This window comes from Malurus melanocephalus, unplaced genomic scaffold, assembly GCF_030028575.1.
Source record: "Malurus melanocephalus ecotype Western Australia unplaced genomic scaffold, MMel_1.1 scaffold_52, whole genome shotgun sequence".
In the NCBI taxonomy this organism is placed as follows: domain Eukaryota; kingdom Metazoa; phylum Chordata; class Aves; order Passeriformes; family Maluridae; genus Malurus; species Malurus melanocephalus.
The window spans coordinates 2,070,310-2,088,614 of NW_026623284.1; the positions used below are offsets into that span (position 1 = coordinate 2,070,310).

Genomic DNA, 18,305 nt, shown 5'->3' on the forward strand with positions numbered 1-18,305 from the left:
ACAACACTGTTAGAATCTTAATTTAATATCAGTAGTGAAGCACAAATTTTAAAGTAAGTCTGCTTTGAATGCTGATAAAAGGAGTGCTGAGGCATTGCAAAATGTGTGCAGATCCTTGTTTACATTGGTTTTCAGAAAAAGCAATAAAAAATGAACAGCTGATGTTTAGTGAATTAAATGTAACACACAAGTGAGGGTATAATAAGTGATTCTGTCACCTTCGGTAGAGCCAAGTTAGCTTACCCAGTTGAGAATTTAGATAATATCAACTATATCTCACAAARAAAGGAAAAGAGTCACTTCTAATTTATTCCCTGCCAGTCTAGAAACGCCTCCTTCTAGATCTTTCCTACTTTTGACTATCTATTTTTTCCTAATAAGAGCCACATTTGAATAAAAAATACAGCAACACGACTGACTGAGAAGATAATAAAATGCAGAAATCTCGTATTTTTCCCCCCAAAATATGCAGATGCACATTGAATCTCTCTTGTACATCCATGTCCTTTTTTGAGGCAGCCTTTTTCACTGAATCTCTTCTCTCCCAAAGGCAGCATCTGCTGTCACTCTGCTGTAGAGACGAGATTTCTGCCTCTGATCTGCTGCTGTAAAGAGCCTTCATTGCCCGTGACGTGCTACTCAGCTGTTCAGGAGCTCTGAGAAATGGATTCTCGAAGCTCCTGAGAAGGAAATTCTACTTGCTGCCTCTAAGACATCGTGTCTACACAGGACATGAACATTTCTGCAAGGCTGAGTATTTTTGCTGTGAGAAAATTTMTGCACTCGCACACGGTGCTTGGTTGAACTTTGTGATCATGTCCAGAGGTGGAGAGCTCTTTCCTGAGTCTCCCACATAAAAGAAATCCCAAATGGCTGCATTAAACTGGTCTCATTGTACATATTTTAATGTGCTTACTAATGGCTAAAACAACCTAATGCAGCTGAGAGAAATGTCCTGGTGGTTACTTTAAAGGTGGACTCAAACCTAGGCAGGCCAGTCACTTGGAAATCTGTCTTCATCTACAATAAGTTGCCAAAAATCTTAGGCAAAATGGAAATTTTGCCATTAATACCAATAAATGAGAAGAGAGACATTCTCCTTTGAATCTCAGTTAGTAGAGAGAAATTCCTCTTGATCTTTTCACAGTTTTGAACCAGAGTCTGGTAGAAAAGGGTTATTAGGAGTGTTGCAGGCCTATGTTCATAGGAATCTCTCTGCACAGAGTAGACGATAAAAAGTCACTCAGGTTCATTGCCAGTGTTGCTTTCCAGGGAAACTATCGATGAAGAAGAATATTCCAGCAACTGCTCAAAGAACTTTACTTTACTTGGAAAGCCATAGTACACAGAGATGCAACCCCTCTGGCTGCAAAAGTGAGCAATGGTATCTCAGAGGAATATTTTCTATTTATAATACAATTAGTATTATAAATACACATATAACACAATTTTTTTCATGGTTTAGTTCTGTTCTTATGGGTCATTTTCCTCTGTCTGGCTCCACAGTGAGTGGTTTAACCCAAACTGGCAGCTAAACCCCACAAAGCTGCTCGCTCACCCCTGTCCCAGTGGGATGGGGGATAGAATTGGAAGAGTAAGAGTGAAAAATCTCATATGTTGAGATAAAGACAGTTTAATAGGGCAGAAAAAGAAAATATAATAATAATAATAATTAATAATAATAATAATAATAATAATAATAATAATAATAATAGTAGTAGTAGTAGTATTAAACTAGAGTAGTGATGTTCAGAGCAATAGTTCCCCCCTTGCTGACCAATGCTCCACAGTTCCCAAGCAGTGGCCCTTAGCCAGATTTCCCTGCAGTTTACATACTGAGCATGACTTCATAAGGTCTGGAATATCCCTCTGGCCAGTTGGGGTCAGCTGTTCTGGCTGTGTCCCCCCCAGCTCCTCGTGCCCCCCCAGCCTCCTCGCTGGCAGAGCATGAGGAGATGAGAAATCTTTCACTTAGTGGAAGCACTACTTAGCAACAGCTGAAAACATCAGTGTGTTACCAACATCATTCTCATCCTAAATCCAAAACACAGTGTTGCAGCAGCCACGAGGAAGAAAATTAAACAGGAAAACATGTTTCTCTGATTTTTTTTCAGCTTTAAGAGCATTCAAACGAGGTGTTTCAGCATGAAAAGCATGAACCCCAGCTCAAAAATGTTGTTAATGTTAGCTTGCATCCTTCTTAYGGCAACCAGACACTTGAGACAGAATTTCCTACTTGTCAACTCCTTGTTCCTGCTCACCCTCTTTAGTGGCCAACAGAGAGATAACCCAGAGGGTATGGGAATGTGTTAAAATTACTGAGAGGAAAACAAAATGCTGCTTCCCAGAAAAACACTACAGAAATTTAGGTGTAAGGCTCTCACATGAGAATATTATTTCTGCAACTGACACCATTTCCTCTGAGGATTTTTTTTAAGGAGTCTCAAGATTTTACTGAACCTTCCTCCATGTTTGATATTAAACCCACCCCTCTGGATTTTTTAGCAAACTCTTCATCTTCTTTTACCTCAGGGAAGCCTTTGACAGGATTGTACTATCCTCTGATACACATCAGGGATGGGCAACAACAACAAGAAGCTACATAAATACACCACCCTCCACAGGAGCGTCACAGGAAGCTGTTCAATTGATCACAATAAAATTAGTGTCATTGATTCAGAGAAGTTAAAAGCAGCAGCCTCCCTACCTATCCATCAGGCTGTAATCACCACTGTAAGCTGGCATTGGTACAGGAAATTAAAGGACATAAGAAAYGGCTTTGGTTTAAATAACACAGGCTGGGAATGCCAGAGAGTTGTAGCTGAGGGGCATAATTTCAAAATGCTGTGTCTCAAGAGTTWAATCTAGGCAAGCCAAGCAACCTGCTGATCCAGGCTACAGTGGCCAATATGGTTGGGCAATAGAAGAAGATTTGTAAAACCACCGTGCCCTGGATTGTGACATTCACATCCTGAAAGTAGAAGGAAAGCTGACCATGTGCCAGCAGGAATCAGTATCATTGACATCTGGGAGGTGAGGGCTGCTCTTTCCTTGGGTTTAGGTTACAGAGGGACATTCTGGCTTGCTCGTTGGGTTGTTCACTAAACAGGCAATAATGGGACATGAAGAACATACAACAGACACAACAAAAACTAAAAAAACAAGCCCTTATTTCGGTAAGGATTCCTTAGTGTTCTTGCTTAGGTCACACCTGAGGCCTAAAAATGCAGAAATCAAGCTGAAAAGTTTATGGCTGATGTCTCTGATGCATGGCTAATTCCAGGGAAATGGAAATCACCCTGGTGGCTGGAAGTGGAACCCCCAAGGTGAGGTTGCAAACCGTGGCAGGCTTTGATGGACAGACAATGTCCATGGCCTCCCTGGCTGGTTRATGTGCACAAAAGAATCTTCCTCAGCCTGCCTTGTCCTGCTGAAGTCCTCAGGCCACAAAAGAGAGGCTTAGATTTCCTTTAGACCACAATCATGAGTATTTTCCCTTGCACTTTCCATGCTTTCTCTTTTCTCTTGACTTTGAGGGAGGAGACAGCAGCCAGAACAGAAGTTCTTACTGCAGGGAACAAGGATCCTTAGACTAATATTTGCTCTTACTTAAAAAAAAATTAAATTACCCAATCTGAAACAGGAGAATATTTTAAAAAGTAAAGGTTTTAAGGGCAACTGGGCACGTAGGAGAAAAGCCAGCAACATTCCAGCCAAAGCCATTGATATCAGTGGATGCTTGATGTGCCCAAAAGTCATAGGTTTTTCTCTTTGCCCTGCTCTTTCTTGCTGTGTAATATTAAAGACTAATCATGGTTACAGGGTCTGACTTACAACTCCCCACTAATTATCATCTAAAAGCCAAAATCTGACTTGCAATGCCACGTTTCGTCTTGGATAAGTCTGATCAAGAGCCCCCAGCAGCTCTCACTCCAAGCAACCAAATGGACAGAGAGAATTTGAAGGACATTTTTAAAAGCAAGAGAAGGGGTGCCAATTGTCTGAAACTACGGAAGTGCAAGCAAATTCAACCATATGCTGCAGGGAAAAGGGAAAAAATATGATGATGACAAAGAGAAGAAATGCTCAGAATAAAGAGCAACAACAACCAAGAGCTGAAATGGAGGAGAAAAGAGAAGGAGGTGCCCAGGAGCTGGCTTGCTCATAGGCTCAGAGCACCCACTGACCTGTGCAGGCTGCTGACTTGCATCCAGGAAAAGTTTCAGCCTCCCCCAGTGGCTGCTTGCTCAGGCAGATGGAAAAGCCGTGGGTTCAGCCCGCAACATCGGAGCCCTGCGCACACGCACGAGAGCAGAGAGGGGAAGAACTYCCTCTCCTGAAATGTGCCCTGCTCAGAGCCCCTGCTGCAGCCAGGCCAGGAGCTCGCRTGGCTTCTGACTCAATGCAGGGGCCAGACACTGGATCTTCTGTCTAACCCACCAAACAAAAYGTAGGGCAACAATTTGTCATCATAAACATAATAGTAGATTACTGCCTAATGAAGGCTGAGGCCTCTAGTAAGTCTGCTTCTCTCATGTGGCTGATGAGCTTATTACAGCTTTGACTAAGAGGTAATATTACCCCTCCTTAAGAATTGAGTGGATTTGGATTTAATCCCCACTGCTGCTGTTTGACCAGAGACATGATCTTCCAAATACACCGCTGATCCCTAGGAATGGGAACTGTTATTATTGTCCCTAAACCTGTTTAATACCTCAAGTCATACCCATGGCCCCTGTAGCACCTCTGAGGTATCACAGGTGCTCTCTGTTTTTTTAACTCACCCAAGAAAGAGGCTTTCTCACCGTGAGCAAACCATCCTCATTCTCCTGCCACTGTAACCAGCTCAGAGTAAATGGAAAGGCTGGTGTGATTTACGTCAGTATCTAGGTAAATTCATTTAAGGTGTTCTGCCCAACCTGAAGGTTTGAAACAAATTCATTAAACATTGCTTGATAATCTGGGGTGTAATTACGTTTTTTAACTCTAGTAATTAAAACAACACACTTAATTCTTACCAAAACAGCTTTGCTTGGTGGCATTTGAAAAGGACACATTTGGAAATTATGTCCCACTCTCACTCAAGCAACCTTTACAGGCTCTGCCAGCTGAACCACATCAGGCTGCATTTGGTGAGGGTAATGCACCCACCAATCCCATCAGGCACAGGCCAAAGCTCCCAGTCTCCCATTCCCTGGGATGGACCTATTCCTGCAGCAAGTTAAACACTGGCAGACCCCYAAATGCCTGACAAAGCTGGTCAGAACCGAGATCACTTGCAATCAGGGGTTTCTCCTGACCTTGCTCATTCCTGTTGCTCTCCAGGGGTGTCTGGGTGCAACATCTCCAYTCCACTCACCATGGTCTGCACCTCTGAAATGCCAAAACTCCAAGCCAAGARAGCTCTTCTCACCCTGTTTGTCTCACCACATGGCCTGAATCTAGGACCTTCTTATAGAAAACAATTACTAATAACAACAACAACAGTAAAAATAATATGTAGATTGAAGATAAGGCAACTCAGAGCTGCAATTGCCCTAATTGCCAGCAGGAGAGAAACAGAACCGACTGGGTGCACTTTCCCGTGGTGCAGCTCCCTGGTTTCCAGTGTTGTTGGGCTTGCTGGCTGTTGTCTGACATGTTCTGGCACACACACATTTTTCCAGGCTCTCCCCTGCCAAGGTCCGGGCGAGCGCTGCAGTAGCGCCGGGGGAAGCACCCGATAGCAGCTCAGAGCCTGTTCCCTCTCCACCCCCGAGGGGTGTGATAAGCCTTTACAAGGGGATTTAAATCACTGCGTGGAGGATGCATAAAGGCCAAGGAATGTTACTACAGCTCGGAGAGATCAAAGTGCCGCATCGCTGCACATGCAGGATGGTGTCTGGAGAAACTACCACAAAAACACAGCTTTTGGTGCTCATGGAGACCATGGAAACAGGCATCTGATGAAATTTTATGTGTTGGAATTAATTACCTTAGCAAAATGCCACAACACAAATGAAAACAAATGTATGGGTTTTTTTTTTCCTGACAATACCTTCAAAAGAGTTAGGACTGGTGCAAAAACTTTTGAGGAGTGCTACAACACATGGTCATTCCTTCAACCCTTGTGTGCAATGAGCTCAGTGACAGAATTTAGCAAACCACAGAGAATCTTGCCCCACAGTGTACATTATTTTAATGCATCCTGTTAAGAAAAATCAAGGTCATAGTGAGAATAAAGGTAGCTAAAGTTTCTATAGCAACAGTTACTAGGATGCAGTTGCCAAAGGTGCTTTCTTGTTGTTCCTGAAGTAGATTTACTGCTTTTTCTTCCTGTTCACTAGTCTTTTTTGGCAATATCAGYACAGACATGATGCAAATGTGCTTTCATTGTCAGTATGATCTTGTAGACTATTCCTGCCCATGAGCTGAATACACAGGACATATCATTTGTAAGGGACAAAAAAAATTTGGCAGTCCGACCTTGAGATCCAAAGGGGACAAAACTGCCTTAAAACATGTACACTTTTCTGAAAAGCCACCTCCTTATTGTAGTTGCAAGTGGAAAAAAGTGAGAAGAAGAAATTTAAGTTTCTCTTKYGTGTCTGTTTACTTTGTACATTGASAGCATCTTGTCTCTTCCTTCTAATGGACAAATTTCCTTGCTGTTCCGATTGCTCAACCAAACCTTCAGGCAGGAGGAGAAATAAAAACAGCAGCCTAAGCACAGCAGAAAAGCATCTCTGTGAAATTGCAACAGGATGAAAGGGAAAACGCTTTAGAGCTGAAATGCATCTTCCTTTCTCACAGACAGATAATTCCACGCTGCTGCAGCCCCCATAAATGTCTTTACTCCATGGGGAAGCGGGGGACTCTGCAGTGCTGGCCACCCACCACAGCGAGTGGTTAAATGTCACCAAGAAGGAAAAGCTGGAATTGCACAGGAGGGTTGGTGTGGCCTGACAGGGATCTGTTCCACGCTGGGAATCTGCTCTGATGGTACCAACAGGGCGTAGCTGCTGTGCTCTAGGATGTCTCCTTGGATCTGAAGGGATCAGAACTGCAGCTCCTCCTGAGAGCAGGGCCCTTGGAGGCTCCCTCACTTCTTGTCTGGCTCTGCTCTTGTCCCATTGCCTGGGGCCAGGCATCAGGTGCCAGGCTTTGCTCTTCCTGTAGGTCCTTTTTTCTTGCTGTAGGTCCTTTTTCCTTGCTGTAGGTCCTTTGTTCATTCTGCAGGTTCATTTTTCTTGCTGTAGGTCCCTTGCTCTTGCTGCAGGTCCCTGAGCACACCCTAAAGAACCACATCCAGCTACTCTTCCTTTCCTGAGCCTTTCCTTTGGTACTATCACYGCAAATCTGTGGATTCACGGCAATTTTGTACTCCAGTGCCACTTTCACGCAGTAGGGCAGACATATAGGATATGTGTGTATATATATATATATATTTTTTTTTTTTTTAATAGGATAAGTGTATGGGGTGCTGTCACCTGCTTCTCTGTAGCCTTTACAAATCATGCTCCACTTGATTTCAAGTTAGGACTTGATTTCACTAAGGACAGAACAGTTTCCACTTTCTGCTCCTACCTAATATYTCCCAAATATTTGACCACTGTACCAGATCTTTACTGGACTTTTCCCACGGGTAAAACAAAGCATTCTAAATTGGATAAGCTATGTACTGGGAATTCAATTGAAAAGTAAATTTAAATAAAGGGAATTTGTAATCCCTTTTTAAAATCAGACAATTTGAGCTTTCTCCATTTATTTTAAATCAAATGGAAGATGAGATTGCAAAGAGAAACAAATTATGTATATCCCAGTGCRGCCACCTCCAAAAGAGCTAAATTTAACCCCAAAACACATCTAGAAACACCAACAATTCTGCAAATACCTTAAGTTTGTTTTTTTTTCTTTTTGTTAGGAGAGCCTTGCATTTAGTACTGCTCCCAGTCTGACCAATTTGTGGCACACAGAGCAGAGCATTTTTCTATCAATGTAGTTTTCTGAATGTGCTTGTTGTGAGACACCAAACATGCATCACTTTGAGCCAAAGAATATCTTTGATCACAATAATTTGATTTTCTCTCTTCTCCAAAAGTCACTTCTTATTTCCATTGCATTCTGTTCCTTGTGAACACAAAACAAATTCCTCCAGTACATTGAGGGGCAAAAYGCAATTGGATAAATGAAATGAAAAGCAACACAAAAGTTCTGTTTGGGTAAACAAAGAAAAGTCWGATTTCAGGTGTCAAGGAGAAGGTTTTTGAGGCATCATGTGGGAAAACCCACACACAGATCAGCCCTTGTGCAACCAGGAAATATGCCATCTCCCTGACATTCCTACCATGTCTCTGCAGCATATCTAAAAATGCAAATAAATGTTTTTTTCTTGCATCTGCCAGGTCAAGTACTAGAGACATGTTTGCTGCAGCTGAGTGACATACATCTATTCAAATCCCTCTGAACTGGAATCAATATTAGCCAGATCCATTACCTCCTGCTTTATTGGCAGCTTGGGTGCTTGTTCAGAAAACAGTCCCTCCTAGTAATGTAATAAAGCCCCCACCTTGGAGATAATTAGATTGCCTGTGATACAGAATCCACTGACGATCATTTCCCTGCTGATTTTGGCTTGCTACTCCAGCTCAGGTTGCAGTCTCCATCACTACACACTCTTACATTATACCACTTCAGTCTCATCACCTAACAATTGCCATAGCAGATTTATTTAGATTTTTTTTTACTCTTCCATAACAACAGCAACCAGACAAACCTCAGAGTGTCATTAACATGCTTTTAAAAATGCACTGAAATGGCTTTTTTCAATTACCTCAAGATTTAATATCCAGGCCACAACACAGATATMCCTCACTCTAACAACAAATCCTTCCAGGAGAGAACACATGACACCACCCTTCCCTGAATTTTCCTCAGTGTATCCCAGAGGCTGATGAATTCAAGCTCCAAACTGGGACCAAAATCAAGTTTCACAAATCCATGAACACGCAGATACGGCCTCACCAGCTGTCTTTCCTTACCACACCTTCCTGCTGCCTTGATGGGTTCCYAATTTAAGGTTCCTTACTGGTCACAAACTTCATTACTAATAAATGAGGGAACCACAGCCTCATGCATCTACTTCCTCTTARCTCCCCTCCCCTGATCCTGTGTCTAAATCTGCCCCAGAAGATTGCAGATGCAGATTTTGCTTTACTGTTGAACGCTCTTGCTCTTGGCTTTGATCATCGAAGGGTGAGAGAAAACAAATCCACTTGTTAGGGACGTCAGTCTGTAAATGATGCTCTCCCTGTCCCAACAGGTGGGAACACACGACTTTGCACATCCCCTGGGGCCTTGGGATCATCTTTCCAATTATCTTCATGTCTTTAAACAATGGGAGWGGATGTCTAGCAGCAAGTCTGTGCAAAGTATGGCAGGGGAGACAACACTTACTAATCCTGAGCTAAATATCCCAGTGTAAGCAGGAATATTTATTACCCATTTTTAGGCATTTAAACTCAAACCTTACCCAGTGGTATTAAATACTTAACTAAAACAGCAAAAGAAGAAAGAAAGAACTGAGGCATAAAGGRAATGTCACAAACATCAGCAGTTTTGATGTATTTATCACAACAAAAACAAGAACACTCTGAGGGCAGCATTTTCTTCTCATACTCAAGAGTTGCAAGTTATCCCCTGGCTGTTTCTGGCTGTAACTCTTGTGATGCCTCCAGCAGAGGTTTTCTCCAATTGTGTTTTTTTGCTGGCACACAGCAATTTATTAACTTTACTGGGAAGGAAAGAGGGTAGGTTTTCTCAATGCCCTGCTAGAAGATAACCCTTAAATCCACACAGGCTCCCAATACATAAATACTTCATGGATTTTGGATTGGTATTTAACTTTCCACCAGCTGAACAATTCCAAAGCAGAATTAATCAACTCTTCCAGCATTTTCCATGAACAGCAGCTTTCCACCACCATGGCTCAGATCATCAGCAAGAACAASGAATATTCYATGGCACAAAAAGCATCATTTCWGTGCAGAACACTGTTTTTTCCCCAATATCATTCCCTATTGGTTTGCAAAGGCTGAGGTTCACTAGCACAATGTGGATTGCCAAATCCTGGGATTCCCGGGAAACATCCCAATAGCCTTGGAGTCCTGCCTGAGCCCACATAAATGCAATGTATTACAATCAACAAAGGGCTTAATTAATGGATGCTGACATTGTACCTCCTGAGGAGCAAACAAAGGGCAAAGCATGGCCCTCTGCCCAAGGTTTTGAGAGCCTAACTCAGGCTGGCAATAGGGATCACACACACCAGGCCTGCAGAGGGAAGGCTCAGCTTTTCCTTTGTCTTATGTCAATACAGATACAGACAGTGGCAGCAGAAAGCAAAGTGTCTCTCCCCAGGACCTCGGGGCTTTTCTTGCCTTCTTGTCCACAAGCAAATTCAGATTTTATCTTCCCTTCATCTTCCCGCTGYCTCCCTGCACACACAGGCCTTTTATCTCATTTAATTCTTCCTCAGTTAAACCCTATTTTTTTTGTAGTCTTCCACATTTGGTTCTACCAGCTCAAAGCATCTCCCTCCAGAAGCAGATCATCTCACCTCCTCCCCTCACTTGGCCTATTCACCAATCTCCTTTATTCAAAAGCTCTCACAAATCTGGCTCAAAAGCTCACCAATACCACCACTCCAAGGTATTTTTTACCTTTTCCTACAGCTTCTAACAGCCAACAATATTTGCACAGCTTACAATCTCCTCTGACCACACAAGATCCCATCTCTCTTCATCTTTCYTGAGCTATTCCACTTCCATCAAGATCATGAGAGGCTGTCAGATAAAATCACACACTCTGACAGTGCCCTTAGACCCTGAGGATGGGATGCAGGAGGAACCTTTGGCATCTGTAAATAGCAGGGATATGAATAAATTCCTTTATGAGGATGTTAGTACACCACTGGATCTCTTCACTGTCTATACAATGAGAAAATCAAACATGCACAGTCTACAAACAAATCAGGTGTAAATGTARATCATAATTCAAATCTGAACCTTCCCACCTCCAAAACACGTTATTTTTGGGACATTTGTTGGTTTGTTTACCTTCCTTTGCCAAAAGACAGGAATTTGTCATCGGTTTAAATCCCCCCAGCTTTTTTGTTTCCATTTCTGTTTCCATTTCTGTTTCCATTTCTGTTTCATTTCTATTAAAATACTCCCCACTCAGCCAAAATGTTACTTAGTTTTCACTAATTTTTTTACTGAGAAGTTCAAATGTATTGAAAAAAAGACTGTAATAAGGCCCCTAAAGATTTTAAACCTGAATAAGTGACACACAGAAACTTCTCTTCCCTGCAGCTGAGAAAATTGTATCACTATGCACAATATTGTCATTATCCTCTCTCCTATTATGCCTAGACACAAGGAAGTTGAAATATTTACTTCATGCTGGTGAAAAGTGGACAGAACTAGAGGAAAATGTAGCAATAATAATAATAAAGGCAATAAAACCAGACCACTAGTGAAGATATTTTTAAAGTACTTACCCAGCATCAGTGCTATTGCCACACAGCAACACATCTTCCGTACCATTCTTTATGAAATAGTTCACTGCAACAGAAATGAGAAATGGYTTTTTAATAAACACATTCTGGGAATGATAACATTCAAAAATATCATCCACTAACCAGTATATTCAACTGGGACAGCAACTGAGAGACGAATGGCGTGCTTTTGCTTTGTTTTGCCAATTTTAATTTCTATAAAGTGGGAAAATAACTGTATTTTTTCAAACCTCTGTGAGCACTTGCTCTTTGTATTCTGGATCTGACCAGTTGAACCAGGTGGCAAGACTGTGGGCAAAATTTGTAGGAAATGCCATCCAGCCACATCCCTCTTTGTTCAAACCAAGAATATTGCTACAAAATTCTGTAAATGCAATGAGACCAAACCATATGCTAGCCCATAACTTTTAGTCTCCACACTGATGAGATGCATATTAATTGAAGTTGTGGCAGAAATTACTGACTCATAGGTTAAAATCACAGCCAGCTATAACTCAAAATGTAATAATATTAACAAAGCAGCCCACTCCTTCAGTCTGGTGGATTCTGCTCAATATAGAAAACAAGGAATATAAAGCAAAAGAAACAAAAATGCGCCCTGTTAAAGATCAAACAAACAAGGAAGTATTTACAAGGACAAATATTTATCAATGTAGTCATCTGTAATGGCAATAGAGAAGGACAGACACTTCTCAAGGGAGCTTCAGAGGAGCAAGCTAAGTTTAAGTGCTGTGGATCGCTCCCAGGTTGGCTATCAATAAGGCTTAAGGAAATTAGTGTCTCCAGGCTAATTAGAGACTTTGCATACACACTTCCTCTTCTATCCCCAGCCAACCAAGGATAACATTCAGAGTAACAGAACAGGAGGCTGTTTCTTTTCAAAAGGATAAGCAAAAGTGATGTTCRGGAGGGAGTGTGAAGAAAAGGAGATGTTCTGAAGAGCATCTCTAAAGAAGAGATAAAAGCATTGATCTAGGAGCACAATAAATGCAAACCAGGAGTGTGCAGCTCACTGAGGAAGGGTAAATAATCTGGTGTGCTTTGCTGCAGCAGAGAGGACGTGATCCCCTCTTGGCTAAGGCATGGAGGTGGCAGCCTGGTGCTTAAGGCTTTGTGAGCAGAGGGGGCTCTGCAGATGCTGCTCACGAGAGGTTCTCCATCCCGGGCCAACCCTCTGTTGTGAAATGTTTTAAAAATCAAGAGTGACAGCTTATCCAGGCGGGCTATGCAGAGAATGCTCAATGGCTCAAGCACYGAACAGATGTGCCGTGGCTGTCTCGGTAAGCTGCGAGCGGTGGAAAAGCCCTGCTCTGCTGCATGCCAAGAGGGAATTACTGCCCAGGAGCTCGTGCTTACAGGGGCACGTGATGGTGTTCACAAGTTATCAGAGCACAGATCCTGCTCAGATTGGATGCTTTTCCACTTTGTCTGACACAGTGGGCTTCCCACAGAAGCACCCTGTCTGACAGCAACACCCAGGAACTGAATATGGTTAAGGGTTGGTGATCAATCACCACAAAACAGGGAAAGATGTCATTTCTACATCAACATTCACCCTCCAGTTCTGCTGGGCAAGGATTTTGTGGTTTTTTCAAGACAGGTGGCATCTTATTTGGGATATACAGAGTTATCAACACAAACACACCAGACCACTTTCTCTCTGAGCCAGATGGCCTTTAAGGTCCTTTCCAACACAAATCATTCTACGATTCTCTGATCTGAGAACTGATTGAAGTTCTGGAGCACAGTTCTGGTTGGAAACCAAACTGACACCTCCTGGTCAGCCAAATCAGGGGATAAGAACACAGGATTAAGGCAGACAAGGATTCTCTGTGTGCAAACAAGAAATTTGAAACCCTGAGAACAGGCAAAATTCTGCTGTCTGCTGTTGACTTAAGCATTTGCATTTCTAAAACAAGCAATAGGGCAGGTGCCAAAGAGTCCCACAGAATGCAGGCTGAGGCACTGGTGTGGACGTGCTGCTGGGAGGGGACATCTTCACCATGAGGTCTGTGCTAGGGAGTGTCACAGCCACTGTGACAAACCTTGGGCTAAGGAAGAGGCGAGCTCCTGATTCCCCACTGATAAATGAAAAGAACATTAGACCAGAGGAGACAAATTGCTGCATTATCAAAAATGTGCACAACAATCAATCTTTCCCTCAAAGCCAGTTGGTTTGGGTTTCAATCAAGCCTGCTGGGCAATCAGAGGGCTGCAAGAAGCAAACAGGCAGCACTCTTGCTTTAGAGAATGAACCACCTTGGTACCCAATTAACCCACAGCCTCAGCTTCCCATCAGCTTGCTCTAAYGTGTGCAAAGAACAAGAAACTCCTTCATAAAGAGTAGGATTTTCTCTCTGAAACACAGGCTACTCAAACTGTCCAACCTGAAAACACAATGATTTTTCATTTTCTTGGAAGATGGCAACTAATTTTTAGTTTGTTTTGTTTTACACTGAAAAGTCTCAGCTTGTGAGTGCGGAAAAAATATGAAAACAAATATGGGAAATAAGACTGAAACCCTCTATTTAAGGTCTTTGCTTTGATTTTAGTTTTTTTTTAATTATTATTTTTAAAGTAAAATTAAGCCAAAACCATTATATTTGTAGCACTTGTGTGTGTCTACATAAACTTCTTGCAACGTGCCATTCTTTCCAAAGGAAATGCTAATTTTCTTTCAACCAGCTTTACTAAAATGTTGATGTCACTGTTATAGGGTTGCCTTTCAGGAATTTTTCTACAGGAATTTCCAGAGTAAGATAACTCCTTGGTCATATTAAAAAAGTTTTAAATGGTCTGAATAACAAGGTCTCCTGCAAATCTATTTTCTGCCTCCTACACTTCTCAAAGCAAACAACACTGGCCATAGTTTACAGTCACTATATACAAGTAGAAAAACACAAACTCCCTTGGTCTACTCTTGCAAGAGCTTCATTCCAAATTCAGTACCTCATCATTTTGTCTCTTTCATTCTTTTGAAAAGTCATCAGACTTTTTCCAATTTCTCAATATCTCTCAGGTTTCTCCATTGCTCTCTCCCACATCAGGTGATTTTAACAGCAAATATTCACATTGTCTCCCCTTGTCAAATTAACAGGGGGGAAAAAAGCAATATTCCTAAAAAAATAATTTATTTCAATTAAAAATATGCTCCAGCTTGTGCTTTTCACACCTCTATCACACAACTGAGCAGAAAGTCAGTAGGGTACAAAGACTATAGGGTATAATCCTTCCTCACTCCTGTGCAAAGGAAAGGAAAATTTCCTTGTTCAGAAAAATAAAAAAGGTTGGCATCAGCTTAGAAAACACAGTTTCTGCCCCAGCTTCTGTTCCTCCTTTGGAGGCCTTACGAAATGTTATTTTGATTCATCTTACCACAAATTAACTCAAATTAAAAAAAAAAAAAAAAAAAATAAAAAAAAAAACAACACAACAACAACCCTATATATTGCATAAAGAGCAACATTCAAATATAATTAGTCACTGCCCAGAGAAGAGTCCTCTGGCTGACTTTCTAACAAAACCTTCAGAGAGGTGTTTGTTATCTCAGACTATTTATTCCAGCCACACGGGCGCTCGCTGGTTGGAGACCTTCTCCCTGCTCTGGGGCTGGCACAGGGTGCTGACAGCCACCCAACGTCCCGATTCCAAATTTAAAATGCAGTTCAGAAAGCTCCATCTCCTTACAGYTGTGATATGTGGCACGGAAAGGGAACAGACAACACCCCCTCGCTGCCCTTTTGCCCACGGGCACAAACACACTTTRCCTCCTGGTAATACACAATAATTAAAACGAATCTTCGCTGCACTCGCTGTGTGCACGCCGTGTCACACACGGAAAAGCCTCTAATAAATGAAATTGAGTTTGAAGATGAAAAACATGCCTCACAAAAGCCGTGGAACAGGCTGTATTAAGGGTGTCATTAGGGAAGAATGCTTGGGGAAAAAATGGCACTGCCCGTTAGTTCTTCCCGGCTAAAAGGGGTTGCAAATAATTATAATAATCAGTTGCTCTCCTGTTGCTCAGCCCATGACAGGGGATCTGTCTCTCTTTTGCTGTCCCCTGGCATTTGCTGCTGTTTACCCTTCTGCTGATTTTCAGAGGCTTCCTGGGTGCTCTCCCCTCCTTGCTTCCCACCCTCCCTCTTTCCCCAGGAACTCACTTCTGGCCCAGCTCTCTGCTGCCTCCACACCACATAACCACGTGGAAGGACATTTCCAAAAGTTCAGTTCAAACAAGAACAGCAGGAGTTATGGCCAAGATGGTTGGGTGGGTAGAGGGAGCAGAGATAAAGAAGACAACTTTATGTACAGCGTTGGCAGCTACACAACTTCGTGGTACACACAAGAGTTGTCCTGCAGGACATATGGAGGGGCTGGGATGAGGTTGTAGAAAATCGTATAACCAGGTGGTGGGAGAAAAGTGGTCTCCTCCAGTTTGAGTCTCTCTGGTAGACTCCTGTTAGTGCTTCTTCCATGGTCCAGACAAGTCAGAGAAGCAATTTCCCTGCCAGGCTCAGCAGACACCACAGCACAGAAACTACCTCTGATTTTGTCAGTACAGCTTTTTCCCCCTTTGAGAAAAAGCCACTAAAAATATCAATCAACCCCTCTTGAGCTAGATGGCTCCTGTGCTCTAGGAAGAGGCTCTGAAAGCCTCCGAGTTCCACAGGACCTGGTTCATGCTGCTCACATGGACTGGAGGAACAAAGAGCACATCAGGAGTGGAGGAAAAGCACATCAGGAGCTTTTGGAGAYGTGCACTAGAGGAGAGCAGAGAATTTGGATGCTGTCAAATTGCCTTGGGGACATTGCCAAGTCCAGGAGCATCCTCAGGAAGACAAGACAGGAGACAATGACTGGCAATAAACTCACATGCTGGCTTTTAAACATCTTCAGATAACCTCCTTCTACTCCTCTGTGCCTCACCAGTCACTCAGACCCACACACTCAGGGCTGTAGGGTGCATAGCACGTAACTAAAAGCATATTCAGTACCACTTGTTTAGACATATGCTTCACATGAATAGGCAGCAAAGTGCTGAAGTGTGCTCTCTGCAAGTTTTGTAGAGGTTTTGCGTTTTGTGGGATTTTTTCCTATATTCCACACAAAAGAATTAAAATCAAAAGCTGGKACAAGGGTCAAATGCATTTGTGATTACAGAGAGATGATGGAAGAATAGGAAATAAAACAACAAAACTTCTGCACTTACTGTGATAAAAAAAAATAAATTGGATCAAAAAATGGCTGAGAGACAGAAAACATAGGTTAAAATGAAAAGTCAATGTGCAGGATCTCTGCGGGCTAACAGAGGGCTGCACTTGCACTTTTTTGTTACATTTATAAGTACAAGGGAAAGAGAGGGGGGGCAGAGAGGTAACAACATCTACTATGCACAATATTTTCCAGGTAAATAAAGTCTGAATGAGGAGCACTAGAGAGACGTACTCCACTAAAAAAAAAAAAACACAGAGAAATGCAAAGTGGGATATTAAATTGTCAGAAAGTGAAGTAAAGCAGAGAAGGAGAAAATCTCACCTATCCATAACCTTGTCAGCCCTTAAATTCCCTCTATAATTTCAGATAAGAGAGATGGATTTTTTTTGAGGGATTCTTAGTCAACACTTTTATGTAATATGAATCTATGATCAGAGAAAAGTATAATATTGATATACAGGATGGAGTAATATATGTGAMAGAACTGATGAGCAGTGGTTTGTTTCTATCAGTTATTTTAATAAATTTATATATGATCTGGACAAGAGGATCAAATGCATCCTCAGTCAATTGGCAGGTGACATCAGTTGGGTGGGAATGGTGATGTCCTGGAGCTCACTCTCCACAACTGTGTGACAGAAGGCTGCAGCCAGATGGGGATCAGTCTCTTCTCCCAGGGAAAAAGTAACAGGACCAGAAGAMGTGACCTCAAGTTGMACCAGGGGTGGTTTAGAATGAATACTAGGAAACATTTCCTCATGGAAAGGGTGTYGGAACAGGCTGCCTGGGGAGGTGGTGGAGCCACCATCCCTGAAGGTGTTTAAAAGGTGTGTTGATGTGACATTTGGGGACAGGGTTTATTGGTGGACTTGGCAGTGCTGGGGTAATGGTTGGACTTGATGGTCTAAAAYGTCTTTTCCAAMGTAAATGATGTGATGACCCAGAAAAAAGACRACTTTCAGTGCTTTCAGTAGGGCACCTGCCAGACTGGAATTATTGAGAAGGTAATGAGGATGACTGGGAAAATTTAAGAAGAGCAACAATTGAAAAAATGGGCGTCTTTTATCCTAGGAAAAAGGTGACTATCACAGTAAAAAATAACATGTATTCTGAAAAGGAGAATAGGGAGCTTTGTGTGCTCCCAGTGACAAGAACATGATAACAATGTTTTTTGCCTCCGAGAAAATGAGGGGGGAAAAGAAAAGAAGAATTTTCAGAACTAAAGATAAAGGAAATATTTTTCATTTTATTCCCCATCTGAACTGYGGAAGTTGCTGCTGCAGGCTGCCCCTGTGGACAAAACATTCAGAGATTTGTTGCCTGTSTAGATAAGGATATCCTGAGTTACAATAGTTTATGTTAATAGAAAATTAGAAAAATATCTATACTTTGAGCTCTACTAATCATTTTCTGTAGCAAATGGGGCTGTTTTGTACCACAGAGAGATGCTGCTGTAGGAATGCCAAGGCTGCAGAGAGCCTGGGAATTCCCATATTTTATCTCCACCACACTTGGGGGAATTCAGCACTGA

General features: G+C 42.2%; 1 protein-coding gene across 1 annotated transcript in view; it reads right to left on the minus strand.

Annotated features, from left to right (window-relative positions):
- Positions 1-18,305, minus strand: part of LOC130573159 (sodium channel protein type 5 subunit alpha-like) — a 213,436-nt gene that overhangs the window by 124,797 nt on the left and 70,334 nt on the right. Inside the window, exon 8 of the mRNA XM_057365412.1 lies at positions 11,540-11,603. Coding sequence (XP_057221395.1) covers positions 11,540-11,603 — 64 coding nt within the window. The remainder of the gene's footprint in view (positions 1-11,539; positions 11,604-18,305) is intronic.